The 15,554-nt window shown below is 50.4% G+C and overlaps 1 protein-coding gene across 1 annotated transcript in view; it reads left to right on the top strand.

The window, feature by feature from the left end:
* The first annotated feature begins 11,937 nt into the window (after positions 1 to 11,937).
* The window catches only part of PVR (poliovirus receptor), a 9,360-nt gene continuing 5,743 nt past the window's right edge, over positions 11,938 to 15,554 (top strand). The window contains exons 1-2 of the mRNA XM_008581458.1: positions 11,938 to 12,016; positions 14,934 to 15,287. Coding sequence (XP_008579680.1) covers positions 11,938 to 12,016; positions 14,934 to 15,287 — 433 coding nt within the window. The remainder of the gene's footprint in view (positions 12,017 to 14,933; positions 15,288 to 15,554) is intronic.

The following is a 15,554-nucleotide window of genomic DNA, read 5'->3' as shown; positions in this document are numbered from 1 at the left end:
GGCGGGCGCGAGCGCGGAGGCGGCGCCCATTGGCCGCGGGGCGGGGCCTGCGCGCGCTCGGAACTCCTTTCCCATGGAAAGGGAAACGCTCCTAAGCCACTGATGGTTTAGTTCTTGTGTTCCTTGAGGCCCAGCCTAATCCTAGCGGATACATCTAACTAACGCTGAGATTAAAGCCCTAATGTGAAAAGGTTTAAATGCCATTTGGCAAAACAAGGTTGTATATCCCAGATCTGGGGGAGAAAATTAGAGATGGGGAGGCTAGGAGGGAACCTGTGGCCACATCAAGGCATGGATGAACTGGGTGAAAGAATGAAACAGGAACAAGCACAATAATATCTCAACATCCCAGAGGGGGGGAAGCGCAACTTCCAGAAACATGAAAGAACCGTAAAGGTAGATGTCAGATGAGAAAACTGAGAACCCCACACCTGTTCTGGCTGTTCTGTGACTATGCAGATATGAAACATTTTATAACCGGATAGAACACAAAAACAAAGAAGACCTAGGACTTCCTTCGTCCAGGGATTCTGTACTTCCCTGGAATCCGTATTTGTCGTGACGTGCTGGTTAACCACAGGCAGAAGCGAAAAAAAGGAAGAATGGGCCCGACACAGGGTTGGGGGAGAGGAGAGGGAGAAGGCTGAACTGCTGTCAGCTTAGAAGGGACTTAGGGTGATGCAGATGAGACAAAATTATCCCCATGTCTTAGCCTGCATTGTGTTGCTATGGCAGAATACCACATGCTGGGTAATTTGTAAGGAAAATAAATATATTTCTCACAGTTCTGGGGGCCGGGCAGTTCAATATCAAGGTGCCGGCATCTAGTGAGGGCCTTCGTGCTGTCATTCCATGGCAGAAGGAGAGAGGGTGAGAGCAAGAGAGCGAGAAAGGGCCAAACTCACTTTTATAACAAACCCACTGCCACAATGACAACACACACACATGCCTCTTGAAGGCCCTGTCTCTCAAGACTGTTGCATTGGGGATTAAGTTTCCAACACATAAACTTTGGAGGACACATTCAAACCATGGCAGTGCAAAGACCCAAAGTCACAGAGCCTTAAACAAGACATAAGTTTATTTCTCTCTCATGTAACAGTTGAAATGGGAGCAGTTCAGGAATGATAAGGAGGCTGTCCTTGATGGGGTCACTGAGGGACCCAGACTCCTTTACCTGTGGCTCTGCTTTCCTTAGGATGTTACATGGTGAGGATGGCCCCCCACTATACCCGCATTCCAGGCTCATATTCCATTAGCCAGCACTTGGTCACATGGCCCCTCAAGGCCCCACACCCTCTCCAGCCACCCTGTCTTAGTCAGGGTTGGCTACCTGCCGTAATAAATATCTCCAAAATCTCAGTGGATTAACCCAGTAAAAGGGTATTTCTCACTCTCGTCATAGACCAGTGCAGGTCATCGGGGAAACTCTGATGCACACAGTCGTTCAGGGACCCTGCCTTCTTTCTAGCCTGTGGCTCTGTCCTCCTCCCAGCCACATGAGACCACAGGTAATAGTGACAGACTCTGAGAAATGTCATATAGCTGAGTGGCTGGAAACAAGAGGAAATGAACTAGTCTCCCTCACTTGTTTGCACTTATCCAGGTGTCTCCTGCCACTGGGCGTTTGCACATGCTGTTCCCTCTGCCTGGAGGCTTTACGCTCCTCTCTTCATCCCATTAATTCCTACTCATTTAAAAATCCCAACTCAGTCAGAACTTGCCTGGGTTTCACCACCCAATTTGGACACACTCAGCAAACCTCTCCTCAATACTCATCAAAAGTTGCCATTTTATAAGAGTTTTGGTGACATTTTGATAGTATCTGTCTCCTCCAATAGATTCTGAGTCCCAAAGGGCAGAAACTGTGTCTGCCTTTGCTCACTATGTTGTTGAGTGGTGAGTACTCAGTAAACACTCGTTGAATGAAAGAGTGAATGAAAGAGTGAGTGAATAGATGGATGAATGAATAAAATGAAGAAAGTTGCATCCTTTTGAGCCCCAGAAGTTCTGCTACAGGCTGTAAAACACTAACCCACTTCTCTTCTGTCCTTGTGGGGTGAAACATGACCTCGAGGGTATAAGGGAAGGTGAATAAACAAGGAGCCAGTTCACAAGGGGTTTCTAGCTATAACCTCTGGCCATAATTTCTACCCTCCAATCTTAGTTTTCCAGGATAGACACATACATTTCTTCTCTACTGGAATGGTGGTGGCTGCTCAAGAGTGCTATATTGAGAATTCTGGAAACCCATTCACGCTTCCCAAGAAGGAATGCCTGTATTGATCTCTGGTGTCTGCTGCCATGTTTGCCTGGAAGGAGTGCCTGCATCAATTACTGACATCTGCTGAGAGCTTGGGATAGAGACTGGGGCACAGCAGTCCTGTGTTTGCTTCCTCTGCTCATCAGCAGTGTGTCACACTCTCTCCACTCCCTCCAGGACCAAAATAACTATTCCGAGTTCAAGGCCTGCTCACAGCATCCTGTAATTCAGAATTACAGTGACACACCAAGATTCAAGGCTACTTCAACCATGTCTGGTTCATTCATTTACCTAACAGATATTCACCGAACGCCTATGTGGCAGGCCCCATGCTAGATGCTGTAGAAACCTCCACAAATAATACAGACATGGTCTCTGCCCTCATGAAGTTTGCAGACTAGATTTAGAAAATCCAGCCCATTTCTTGCTGAAGTTTTCAACCATCCCCCTCCCCACCCACTCTCAACCTCTTCCCCGTTCAAAACACCCAAACTCTGTTCCTCAAGCACTCTCTCTCTCCCCTCTTTCTCTCTCTCTCTCCCCTCTTTCTCTCTCTCTCTCCCCTTTCTCTCTCTCTCATACCTGCACACGTACAACTTCATGAGTAAGTATTCTCTAAATTCCAGCATTAACAACATAGTCGTGGGACATAATTATATATGCTAAAATAGGAAAGAAGACTAATGGACATAGAACAATAGAAATCAAAGAATTGCCAAAGCTGTTCATTAACTCATTTGTTCATTCAACATACCTTTCTTCAAGTGCCTGGTCTGCGTAGAGCCCTGTGCTGGGCAGTGATGGGGACTGAGAGGTGATCACAATAGCCCTGGCCCTAACCCTCCTGATGCTCACAGTCCAGTGGGGGACACAGACCTGTCCTCAGAGAGTGATGACCCAGAGTGGTTGGGGCTGGGATGTGGGGTCCCAGAGAGGAGTCCCGATCCAGCCTGGGGGTCCAGGAGGGCTTCCTGGGGGAAAAGTCAGCTGAACTGGAAAACACATTAAGATAATTAATAAGAGCTGCCAGGACTCCAGAGGGTGATATTTGCCAGGTGTTGAACCAAAGGGTTCTAATGCATCTGCTGTGGATTGAATGCTCCCCCAAACCCACTGAAGCTTACATCATGTCCTCTGAAGTTCCAGGTATTGGAAACTTGGCCCCCACTGTGACAGTGTTGAGAGGGTGGGAAATTCTATTATGGTAATTGAAAGGTGGGGCCTTGAAGAGGTGGTTAGATTGTAGGACCGTGCAGTAGTGAATGGAAATAATGGTGGCCTGGGACGTGGTTCTGAGGGCTTTAAAAGGAGAGCACATGAGGAGCTGTCTATCTCTGCTCCTCCATTTTCTGCCACGCAAGACCCGTGTATCACTGTCTCCACCACCAAGACCCTCACCAGATGTAACTGGATTTCCCAGCCTCTTAAATTATAAGCAATAAATTTTATTTTCTTTATGAATCACCCAGTTTCAAGTATTTATCTTATAAGCAACAGAAACGAACTAATACAGCATCGTTCCTGTTTATTTCCCCAAAGCCTGGAAAGTGGGTGCTATTTTTAGCTCCATTTTACAAGTGGGAAAATTAAATTTTCACTTCCTAGTGTGAGTAACATGGCCCTGGGTCTGCTGCCATGAAACTTACAGCCCAGTGGATGACACAAACTCACCCCTAGAGAGTGACAACTCAGAATGGGTGGAGCTGGGACAGGAAAGCCACAGAAATCCCGAGGGGGCATTGCCCAGCCCTGGTGTGCAGGAGAGCTTCCTGGAGGAAGGAATGGCTCAGCTGTGACCTGAAGAGTAGCCTCAGCCAGCTGAAGAAGAGAGGAAAAGTGTTCCGGGTAAAGAGTGCAGCAAGTGCAAATGCCTAGCAAACAGGGTTTGTTTACAGTGACCCCAAGGGTTTCCACCAGCTGATGTGTAAAGGGGGAGGGGAAGAGAAGTCAGAGCAGTCATCAGGAGTCAGATCACTCAGGCTTTAGTGAGCCAGGCTCAAGACCTTCATCCTGGGCCAGCCCGGTGGGTGGTGCACTGCTACAGTGCGCCGCTTGAGAGCGCGGCGGCGCTCCCGCCGAGGGTTCGGATCCCACATACAGACCGGTTCCCGCTCACTGGCTGGGCGAGGTGCGGGTGCAGCACTGAGGGTTGCAATCCCGTTGCCGGTCCCGGTCCGGTACGGGGGCAACACTGAGGGTTGCGATCCGGTGCCGGATATGAATAAAACACAATAAAAAAAAAAAAAAAAAAAAAAAGACCTTCATCCTGGGCCAGCCCGGTGGGTGGTGCACTGCTACAGTGCGCCGCTTGAGAGCGCGGCGGCGCTCCCGCCGAGGGTTCGGATCCCACATACAGACCGGTTCCCGCTCACTGGCTGGGCGAGGTGCGGGGGCAGCACTGAGGGTTGCAATCCCGTTGCCGGTCCCCGGTCCGGTGCGGGCGCGACACTGAGGGTTGCGATCCGTTGCCGGACATGAAAAAAAGACAAAAAAAAAAAAAAGACCTTCATCCTGCCGACAACCTGACAACGCAGAGCTGCTGAAGGGTGTGGCTCTGATTAGTCACCAGTGAGACAGTGGAGGGCAGGTTTCATTTCCTTCCCTGGGCATCGGAAAAAACTGGAATTTGGAGGGGGAGACAGGTGGGGAACAACCACTCTGAGGTAGCACTGCACCCCACACGGATGTGGGAATGTGGGAGCTGGTGGGAGACGAGAGAGGGGAAGTGCCCCATCTGGTAGCCAGTCGGCTCTCGGGGAAGGTCCAGCAAGTGGTGGTTGTTTTCAGAGTTTTCATTTCCAGCTCTTTCCTCCGCGTGTAAGGAGACAAATGCTTTGCCCTCTGCAACACCACCACCCCATTCTCTGTTGATCTGCATGATGGCACCACAAAGAGACCGTTTTCCATGTGAGGAACATGAGACTTAACTGCGGTGAGGTCCCTGTCCTGTATAAAACTCTCCATAGCCCCCCACTGCTCACAGAATTAGCTCCTAATCAGGGATGCCCAGCAAGGTAACGCAGTGTGGTCTCACAAGCCCCAGGACACTGGTCATAATTGCTGTCATTTGTTGAGCAGCTAAATGAATAACTTCTTGAACCATATAACTTATTTCTAAATAACTTCATTGTCACCACATGTTTTTATAATCTCCTATTTTCCTGATGAAAGAGAAAAGACAAGAGAAGTGACATAGGTTGCTTAGGATCACCAGCTATTTTTTTTTTTTCCTTTTTGTCTTTTTTACTGACCGGTAACGGGATCGCAACCCTCGGTGTTGCGCCCACACCGTGCGCAGCCAGTGAGCGGGAACTGGTCTCCACATGGGATCCGAATCCTCGGTGGGAGCGCCACCACACTCCCAAGCGGCGCACTCTCCAGTGCGCCACCGGGCCGGCCCAGGATCACCAGCTATTAACTCTGGTGGGAGCAGAATTTGAACCAAGGGACTCACTCTGAGCCCGTTCCCAACCCCTCCCTCTCTCTCTCTCTCCCACACACACACCCCCATGCCTTCTTCTCTTTCTCTATTTCTACTCCCTGCTCCCAGGCCTCCTACACAATACCCTTTTGGACAAAGTTTCACATCTGAAACTTTTTAAATTTCAGTGACTACCACGAGCATCCCCGGGTAGGATCCACTGCCACGCCATTACTTTGCTGGCATGAGTGCTGAATGGCAATTTGGAATATTCTCTAAAACCAGAAATGTGCATGCCTTTTGACCCAGCAAATCAGCTTCTAGAAATGTGTGTGACAGATGCTGTCACACACGGGAAATGGCATGGATATGGTAACCCAGGGCAGCACAGTTTGCAAGTGCAAAGTGTTGGAAACACCCAGAAGGCCCATCCCCTGAGGACAGGTTCAAAACTTACGGCTCATTCATGCCATGGAATACTATGCAGCTGTGAATGAATGAGTGAATGAATGAATGAGGCAGCTCAATGCGTCCTTGCATGGAAAGATCACAAAGATATGCTGCTAAGTGAAAAACAAGAGGAGACAGACCAATGCCACCATTTTATTTTTTCAGTGGGAAAGGGAAGAATAAGGAAATAGATTCATATTTGCTTAATTTATACAAGCTTCCAGATGATTCTTTTGGATCCTTGGATCCAGCATCAATGGAATGAACTCCAGACAACCACTAGAGACAACCATTCACTTGGAGATTCTTTCAAAAGATATTTCAGCGCTTGAGTGAAGAAAATGTCTAAAATGGTCCCAACATTCAAGAAATTTAGAGTCATGACAGGGAGACACACAGAAGCAAGCAGATATGCCCAAAACCAAACTTGCTTTTTCTTCCAAACCCGCTCCTTCTACCATCTTTCCATCTTAGTTAAAGGTAGCTCCTTCCTTCCTCAGGCCAGAACCTTGGAGTTGACTGTGACCCCTCACTTTCTCTCACACCACCTCCTCCCACCCCCTCAACATCCAATTCTTCAGCAAGTCCCTTTGTCCCTGGGTCCGCTGCCATGAAACTTACAGCCCAGTGGATGACACAAACACATCTAGAATCCAATCACTTCTCATCCCCACCCCATGCCACTGGGTTCGCAGCTTCCATCCTCAGCCAGAGGATCCCCCTCCAGTCTTCCAGTCTCCATAAAATGTGAATTCTTTACCACAGCCTGCTAGGCCTCATGACAGCCAGCCCCTTCTTTCTCTCCAATGCTATTTCTCACCTCGCACCACCCCTTTCACTCTAACTACACCGGCCCCTTCACTGTTCAAATTGTCAAGCAGGTTCCTTCCTGCCCCAGGGCCTTCGTGCTTGCTATGCCCTCTGCCTGAAACACTCATCCCCAGGCATTTTCAGAGCTTACTTCCTTTACAGCTCTGCTTAAACTCACCACCTCAGAGATGATTTTTCTATCAACCAGCTTCTACTAGATTTTGCTGCAGTAACAAATAACCCCAAAATCTTGGTAGCTTACATCGTCAATTTGTCACTCATGTGACACACTGACTACAGGTCAAGTGTGGCTCTTCTCATGTCCTATTTAATCTGGGATCATGGCTGAAGGAGCAACCCCATGTGGGACAGGCAGTTATCATGATCAAAAAGAAGAGCAATGAATGAACTAGGCCGTAGCTTCAAAACTTCTGCTCAGAGTCAGCACACCTCCCGTCTGCTCACATTTCATTGGCCAAAGCAAGTCATATGACCAAGCCTGCTGCCAGTACAGCAGGACAGTAGAATCCTCTTGCAGGGAGGGCAGAAAATAACTGGGAATAATAATACAATCAACCAAACCTTCCCTGACCATGCTATAATGTCCTGTGCCCCTCCAGAATTCTCCATCATCCACTCTTAACTATAAACAATAGACACCACTGGTTAGTCCAGGCAGAGAAGCTAGCAGGTAGCTTGCAGAACCTCTGCAAGGATCAAAGAGAGAGACTCTGAGCTATGGAGGAGAAACAATGCCAGCTTCCCATGCGGATGTTCCTGGACTGGGCTCCAGAAACCTCACTCCATCCTTACTCCAAAGAACCATATGCAGGGCTGCCCTGTTGCACAATTCCAGAGCAATATACACACTGTCGGCTATGGAATTCCCTGTGAATACGGTGTGTGTGGCACCCCCCAAGTTGTGTGATGCAGCACCCCGCAGCACCCACCTCCTCGGGCAGACCTGCCAAATGAGCAATTCCCCCCACGGGGCTGCCAGCTTGTCTTGCCACCTCCAAATGCAAGTCAGTGGGTGAAACCTGGTTCACAGACTTACAGCCTGCTGCAAGAAACACTAAAGCTGTGAGTTTTTTTGGTTTCTGCCTTGGGAAGGAATGACACAGAGGGGAAAGTGGAAGGAGGACAGTCAAAAGTGTTGGGCAGACGCAAAGGACGGATTTTGAAGAAAGTCTTCCTCATCTCCTGCAGTCGATCGAATTATATTTCCCCAAAACTCCCTGAAACTTGAACTGTGTCCCCCAAGTTTTCTGTATTAGAAACTTAGCCCCCACTGTGACTGTCAAGAGGGTGGGATGTCCTATTATGGTAATTGAAAGGTGGAGCCTTAAACAGGTGATTGGATTGTAGGACTGTGCAGTAGTGAATGGATTAAAAATGGTGGTCAGGGGCGTGGTTCTGAGGGCTTTAAAAGAAGAGGGGAGTCTGTCTGTCTGTCTCTCTCTGCTTCCACCTTCTTGCAATGTGAGACCCCTGAGTCACTGTCACCACCACTGGCTGGACTTTGGACGTCTCAGCCTCAGAAACTGTAAGCAATGAATTTCATTTTCTTTACAAATCACCCAGCTCCATGTACTCTGTTATAAGCACCACAAACGGACTAACACACCCCCTCACCCGCCCTCTCTTTCTTCGTGGCCTCGACCACACTGGCCTTTACCCGACGCCGTACCTGTCTGCCTGTTTATTACCTCGCTCTTCCCGTTTCCATCCCTGCATAGGACCTCCAGGAGGGCAAGGACTTGGTCTCTTCTTCATGTTGTGTCCTCAGCACCTAGGACAGGGCCTGGCACATAGTAGGTGCTCAATAAATATGTACTGATTAAATAAATATGGGGGACAAAAGCCCCAAGGTGGGGGAGTCCAAAGGGCCATAGGAGACAGAGGAGGTCATTTCAATGAGATCCCAGACACACCTCAGGGATCGGAAGTGCGGAAGGGTCCGAAATGGGTTGTCCGGGGAGCTACAGAGCTCTTTGGCTCACCCACCCAGAAGTTTCCCTCCACCACATCTTCCTCCCACCCTACTCCAGACATGAAACAAGACATTTGATTTAATTCATCCATTTTGACCCCATGGACCTTTTGGCCTTCTCAAGTATTTATTGACTGAAAAAAAATTTTTTTTTTTAACTCAGGAACACCAATCACTGAAGCCCCTCCCCCTCCTGCTGACCCCCACCACATCCTGGCCCAACCCAGAGACCCTCCCATTTCTTGACTCCACCTCTGACTTTATGCCAACCTTCACCCTACCCTTTACCCCCGATCCTGCCTTGATCCCACTTTTGTGCGTCAGTGACTGAGAGCCCGTATTATTCCCATTACATGGAATTATTCAGGACCAAGCCTTTAATGGTTTGTTTCCAGGCCGAGGCCCATTCCTGTCGACTTACAGCCTGCTGCAAGAAACACTAAAGCTGTGAGTTTTTTTGGTTTCTGCCTTGGGAAGGAATGACACAGAGGGGAAAGTGGAAGGAGGACAGTCAAAAGTGTTGGGCAGACGCAAAGGACGGATTTTGAAGAAAGTCTTCCTCATCTCCTGCAGTCGATCGAATTATATTTCCCCAAAACTCCCTGAAACTTGAACTGTGTCCCCCAAGTTTTCTGTATTAGAAACTTAGCCCCCACTGTGACTGTCAAAGGGCCATAGGAGACAGAGGAGGTCATTTCAATGAGATCCCAGACACACCTCAGGGATCAGAAGTGCGGAAGGGTCCGAAATGGGTTGTCCGGGGAGCTACAGAGCTCTTTGGCTCACCCANGAAGTGCGGAAGGGTCCGAAATGGGTTGTCCGGGGAGCTACAGAGCTCTTTGGCTCACCCACCCAGAAGTTTCCCTCCACCACATCTTCCTCCCACCCTACTCCAGACATGAAACAAGACATTTGATTTAATTCATCCATTTTGACCCCATGGACCTTTTGGCCTTCTCAAGTATTTATTGACTGAAAAAAAATTTTTTTTTTTAACTCAGGAACACCAATCACTGAAGCCCCTCCCCCTCCTGCTGACCCCCACCACATCCTGGCCCAACCCAGAGACCCTCCCATTTCTTGACTCCACCTCTGACTTTATGCCAACCTTCACCCTACCCTTTACCCCCGATCCTGCCTTGATCCCACTTTTGTGCGTCAGTGACTGAGAGCCCGTATTATTCCCATTACATGGAATTATTCAGGACCAAGCCTTTAATGGTTTGTTTCCAGGCCGAGGCCCATTCCTGTCACTAAGGAGTCATTTGCCCAGGGGGAAGAGGCAGAGTATGGGGTGGGGGGCCCAGATGTGAAGCTCAAACATCAGCATGGAAGGGAGGCACCCTCTGATCATCCAGAGTTCTGAGAGGAGGTGCTGGAGCCACAATAGCTGGGGATCCCTGAGAGGTGGGGGAACCCCAGATGTTGACAGCATGGTCCAGAGGAGGAACATAACAGTGACCACAGGTTCCCAATTCAGAAATAACTAAGCAGAACAGGATGACAGAAAATTCTGAGATTTCCAAGACACCTACCTCTATGTTTCCATTCAAAAATTCACCTACATTCCTCTAGGGTGAGAGACGCCAAGCATCAGATCTGCTCACCCATGGGTGCATCCCACAAGTGGGCATCTGAATCAAGGCAGAAAGGGCAGCCAGGGACAGAATCCAAACTAGCAAAACTCAAAGGAGGAATATTCTAGGAAGACTTAGGGAGGTCGCAGAGCAGGGGCCAGAGCTGCATTGGGCCTCATGGGGACCCTGGCCAAGATGGACACTGTTGGGGACTGGGAATTCTCTCAGGCTCTATCTATGAGCCTATGGTTCTCTGGGTCTCTCTGTCACCTCTCATTTGTCTCATATCTCTCTCTGTCCGTCCTGTGTCTCTGTCTCGCTCATCTGTCTCTCGTCTCTCTGGTTCTCATCCTCTGTTGCTATCTCTGTGTCTCTCTCTTTCTCTCTCCCTATCCCCCAGTCACTGTCTCTGAGTGTGTCTCCGTCTGTTTCTCTCATTTCTCTCTGTCTCTCATCTCTCCCTCCTGTATGCTGTTCCGTAACCCCTATTGCCTCCAGACTTCGTGGTGTGCTTGCTGTACGTTCATCTGTTTGCAGTCTGTCTCCCTCCGCTAGAACGCGGGCTTCCTGGAGGCAGGGATTTTTGTCTGGCTTGTTTTCTGCTGTATCTCCAGTGCTTGGAATACTGCCTGTCTCAGTCAATACATGTTGAATGAAGAATGAATGAATCATCGCTCTCATGAACATTATTATCTGACGGCACTGTCAAGCAACAATACTAATAATTGTCGCTGCTGCTGCTGCTGCTGGTATAACTGCTGTTTACTGAGTACAAACCGTACATCAGAAATTGGGCTAAGCAGTTTCTTGTTTAAGCCTAAGAGAAATCCCCCTGTGTAGTGAATACATACTATTATCATGCCCATTTTTCAGAGGAGGAAAACTGAGGCCCACAAGGAGAAGCATCTAGCCCAGTGTGAGCCCAGGCCTCGTCTGATTCCAAAGCCCATAGACTTAGGATGAATGGAGGAACAGCCTGGTGGTTGAGAGCTCGATATCTGTGCCAATGACGGGTTCGAATCTCAGCTCTGCCGCTCAGCGTCCGAGAGCCTTTGGTAAATTGCTTCCCGTGTCTGCGGGCTTCGCCTGTAGAATGGAACTGTCGCATCGGAAGCATCCTCACATCCTCCCCACCTTCCGGGGCTGTCGCGGGAACCGAGTGCCGAGCGCCGCGCAGGCGCGCAAGGGGCGCGCTGGACCTGCCCGTCCCGGTTAGCTCCTCCGCGCCGGTGGCTGAAGTCGCCTCCTTCGTCACTGGGCGGCACGTCATTCTTGAGTTTGGAGAAGCGGGACTTCCCCTGCCGCCCCCAGGGGATTCTTGGGCCACAGCTCGGGCGTCAGGACACTCAGGAGCAGAGGCCGAGGCAGAGCGACCAGGGAGCGCGCCACCGCCCCGGGCGCGGACACCCCGGAGAACCCCAACATGGCCGGAGCCGCGCCCTCAGCGTGGCTGCCGCTGCTGCTGACGCTGCTGTCGCCGTCCTGGGCACCCCTGGGAGCCGGTAAGTGACCCCCGCGCAATGCAGCGGCCCCTGCGCCCCGTCCCCCCTCCGCAGGCAGCCGGGACACTCGGCCTCCTGGGTCCCCGGAGGCTGCGGCGCCGCGTCCTCCGCCACCCAGCCCGCTCCGCGCCGGGGCTGGAAGGAACACGGGGCCGGGCACGACCCTCCTCTCAGCCTCTCGGAAACCCGCTGTTACTTGGGTACTGAGATTCCCGAAAGACGAATCCGTCTTCCGGGAAATCAGCCGAGGGTGACTCATTCGTGCTCACCTTACCCCATGCTCCTGCTCACCGTATCCAGACCATCCCTCCACACCCTGCTTAATCACAACAGATGGTTGATGGGGGAAGGAGGCGACAGTGGCACATGACCCCATCCCGCCTCTGATCCCAAATGTCTGGCTCTAAGGGCCTGGCCTTTCATTTATTCATTCATTCATAAATTACTTCAAGTCAGCCCACCTTAGGTTCAGAACTCGGCTTTTGGCATTTAATACCCGTGTGACCTCAGGAAAGTTAACTAAGTTCTCTGTTTCCATAAAATGTTTGTGTGGTGGGGGAGAAGGGAGAGTGGGTCCTCCCTGTGAGGCTGTCTTGAGAGGATGTTGAACGATGTTGGATGGACTTGGTAATAACAATAACGATGATAATAGGTGTAAACAGTAATAATACCGAGTGCCAGAGTTCCTTATCTCAGCATTTCCCAAAAAAGTGATTTGCAAAACATTGGGTGCATCTCCAGAAAAGCTGATGCTTAGGCTTAAACTGTGCAAAGAGGATCGCTGGCCCAAAGCCCTTTGAAGAGGTTCCCAGCATGGGACCTATTGTGAGCCCTGTATACAGATAAGGAGACTTAGGCACAAAGAAGTAACTTGCCCAGCAGGAAGTGGCAGAGCTGGGTGAGTGAGCTGATACGGAGACGCAGCCCCTCCACCAGGACAGGAAAGTCCGGGGTGCGGCATGGGCCACACCCAGGTCCGAACCCAGGCTCTGCCCCTCATGTGCTGGTCAGCCTGGGCAAATGACCTCATGCTCCGAGGCTCAATTTTCCCCTCTGTGCGATGGTGGTGAAAAAATGGTGTGTCTCATGGGACTGCGGAAAGGGTTGGAGGAGGCTATCTGTGAGGTCCCCTCCCCCAGCTTCATCCCCACAGCCGTCCTACCAGGGAGGAGACCTCGGCATCACCTCAAGAGGAAAAAATAGCTAAGAGAACCAGACTCACTTACCCAGAGCCCCACGGCAAGTCAGTGGTAGAGCTGGCACTCGAACCCAGACCCCAGACCAGCATGCTCACCGCTCACAATTACCCTGTGTCCTCTCTCCACCCAGCGTGCTCCAAGCACCTCTGTCCACCACCTCCTGGCTTCTTTCTCATCTGAACCATTATTATAATATTCACCATTATAGAGTGCTTATCATGTGTAATCTCTTTACATATATTTCATCATTTAATCCTCCAACAACCCCCATTTTAAAGATGAGGAAACTAAGGCTGAGAAGTGACACCACCTGCACAAGAGCAGACAGCTAGTAAGTGGTAGGACTTTGCTCCTTCCCACCTTCTCCGTTATCCTTATTATTATTAATAAGAATGCATAGCATTATGTTTATTAATGTCAATAAGAGCTAACATATTGAGGACCTACTGTGTGCTGGGGCCCTAGGCAGAAGGATTTTCATATAGGGCCTGGTAGACTAGAGGTCAGGACTCTGGCTACAGACAGCCCAGGTTCAAATCCCACTTCTGTTGCTTACCCTCTGTGTGACCCGGAGCAAACCACTCCATGTCTCAGTTTCCCCATCTGTAAAGTGGTGCTAACAGTAATGCTTGTCTCAGGGGGCTGTTTGAGGATTAAATGTTGAGAGATGTGTGAAGCACTCCACATAGACCCTGATCTGTGTAAGAGCCCTGTGAGTGTTCATTGTTATTAGTCCCATTTTACAAACTACAGGGAAAAATCACAGAGAGGTTAAATAACGTGCCCGAAGCCTCATAGCAGAGATCTGAAGGGATCCAAAGCCCCCGGGCTATAATTGCCTCCCTTCTTGTGCCAGGATCCCCCATGTACATTCTCCCAAGCTGGATCCACCCAGAGTAATACCATATGTCACGGATTCTAAGACCCACAGTTTCCTCCCGTTTTCTAAATTGGGGACACTCTAACCGCTGATGGCAAGTTGTGCTGTAAATGACAACGGTCATGGTGCACCTTAAAATCAATGATGCTGAGGTACTGAAAAAGTTCCGAAACTAGATAGTAGTGATGGCTGCACCGCACCGTGAATGACTGAACGCCACTGTCTTAATTCATTTTCTGTTGCTTCTGACAGAATACCTGAAACTGGGTAATTTATAAAGAAACAAAATTTATTTCTTACCATTCTAGAAGCTGTGAAGTCCATGGTCAAGGGGGTGCATCTGGTGAGGGCCTTCTTGCTAATGGGAACTGCAGAATCCCCAGGGGGTGCAGGGCATCACATGGTGAGGAGACTGAGCATACTAGCTCCGGTCTCTCTTGCTCTTCTTATAAAGCCACCAGTCCCATGCCCGTGACAGCCCATTAAATTCATTAACCTATTAATCCATTAATTCATGTTACCAATGGGATTAACTTTCAACATGAGTTTTGGAGGGGACAAACATTCAAATCATAACAACCATTGAATTGTACACTTTAAATGGCGTAAATGGTAAATTAATTTTTAAACCACAATATTTACCACAATTTTTAAAAATCGATGATGCTGAGATCGAGAAAATAGGGTAATGATAGCAGGAAATAAGGTAATAATAGGTGCGATGAAGGGGCGCAGAGCCCTCCTGGCCGCCCTCACCCCCGTCCCCTGCCCCGACCCCCCGGTCGTACCATTGTCTACACCCGGGTCTGATCCGCCCTCGCTTTCCACGCAGGCACAGCGGCCATAAGCGTGCAGGCGCCCGCCCAGGTGCGAGGCTTCTTGGGCAACTCAGTGATGCTGCCGTGCCACCTGCAGCCGCTGGAGCCCAACCTGCAGGTGACGCTGGTGACGTGGATACGGCGGGGCCCGGCGGGCAGAGACCGCAGTGTGGCAGTCTTCCACCCCGTGCGGGGACCCAACGTCTCCGAGCCCGGGAGGTTGGAGTTCGCGGCCGCCAGGCCAGGCGCGGAGCTGCTGGACGCATCGCTGGTCGTGTCCGGGCTGCGCGCCGAGGACGAAGCCAATTACACCTGCCAGTTCGCCACGTTCCCGCAGGGCAGCAGGAGCGCGCGCACCTGGCTCCGCGTGCTCGGTGAGGCGGGGCGGGGGGGGAGGAGAGGAGCAGGAAGCAGACACAGGAGGGGGAGGCCTGGGAGGGAGGGAGATTCCTTCCACAGCAGAGATTCTGTGGGGACAGAAAGCAGGGGGTAGGGCAGTGGTTGGGGGGAGGTAGGAGGAGGGAGGGGCTGCAGGGCAGGGAGTGAGTAGAGATCCTAGGGAGTAAAGATCTTGAACACTGGTGCAGAACATGGCAGGGGGGTGGGGGATGGGGGAGGGGAACATTGGGACGGGGATTGGG

Source organism: Galeopterus variegatus, unplaced genomic scaffold (assembly GCF_000696425.1).
Source record: "Galeopterus variegatus unplaced genomic scaffold, G_variegatus-3.0.2 Scaffold2360, whole genome shotgun sequence".
Classification (NCBI taxonomy): Eukaryota; Metazoa; Chordata; class Mammalia; order Dermoptera; family Cynocephalidae; genus Galeopterus; species Galeopterus variegatus.
Note: the sequence above shows the minus strand (reverse complement) of the source record. Positions and strands in the feature narration are given on the sequence as shown.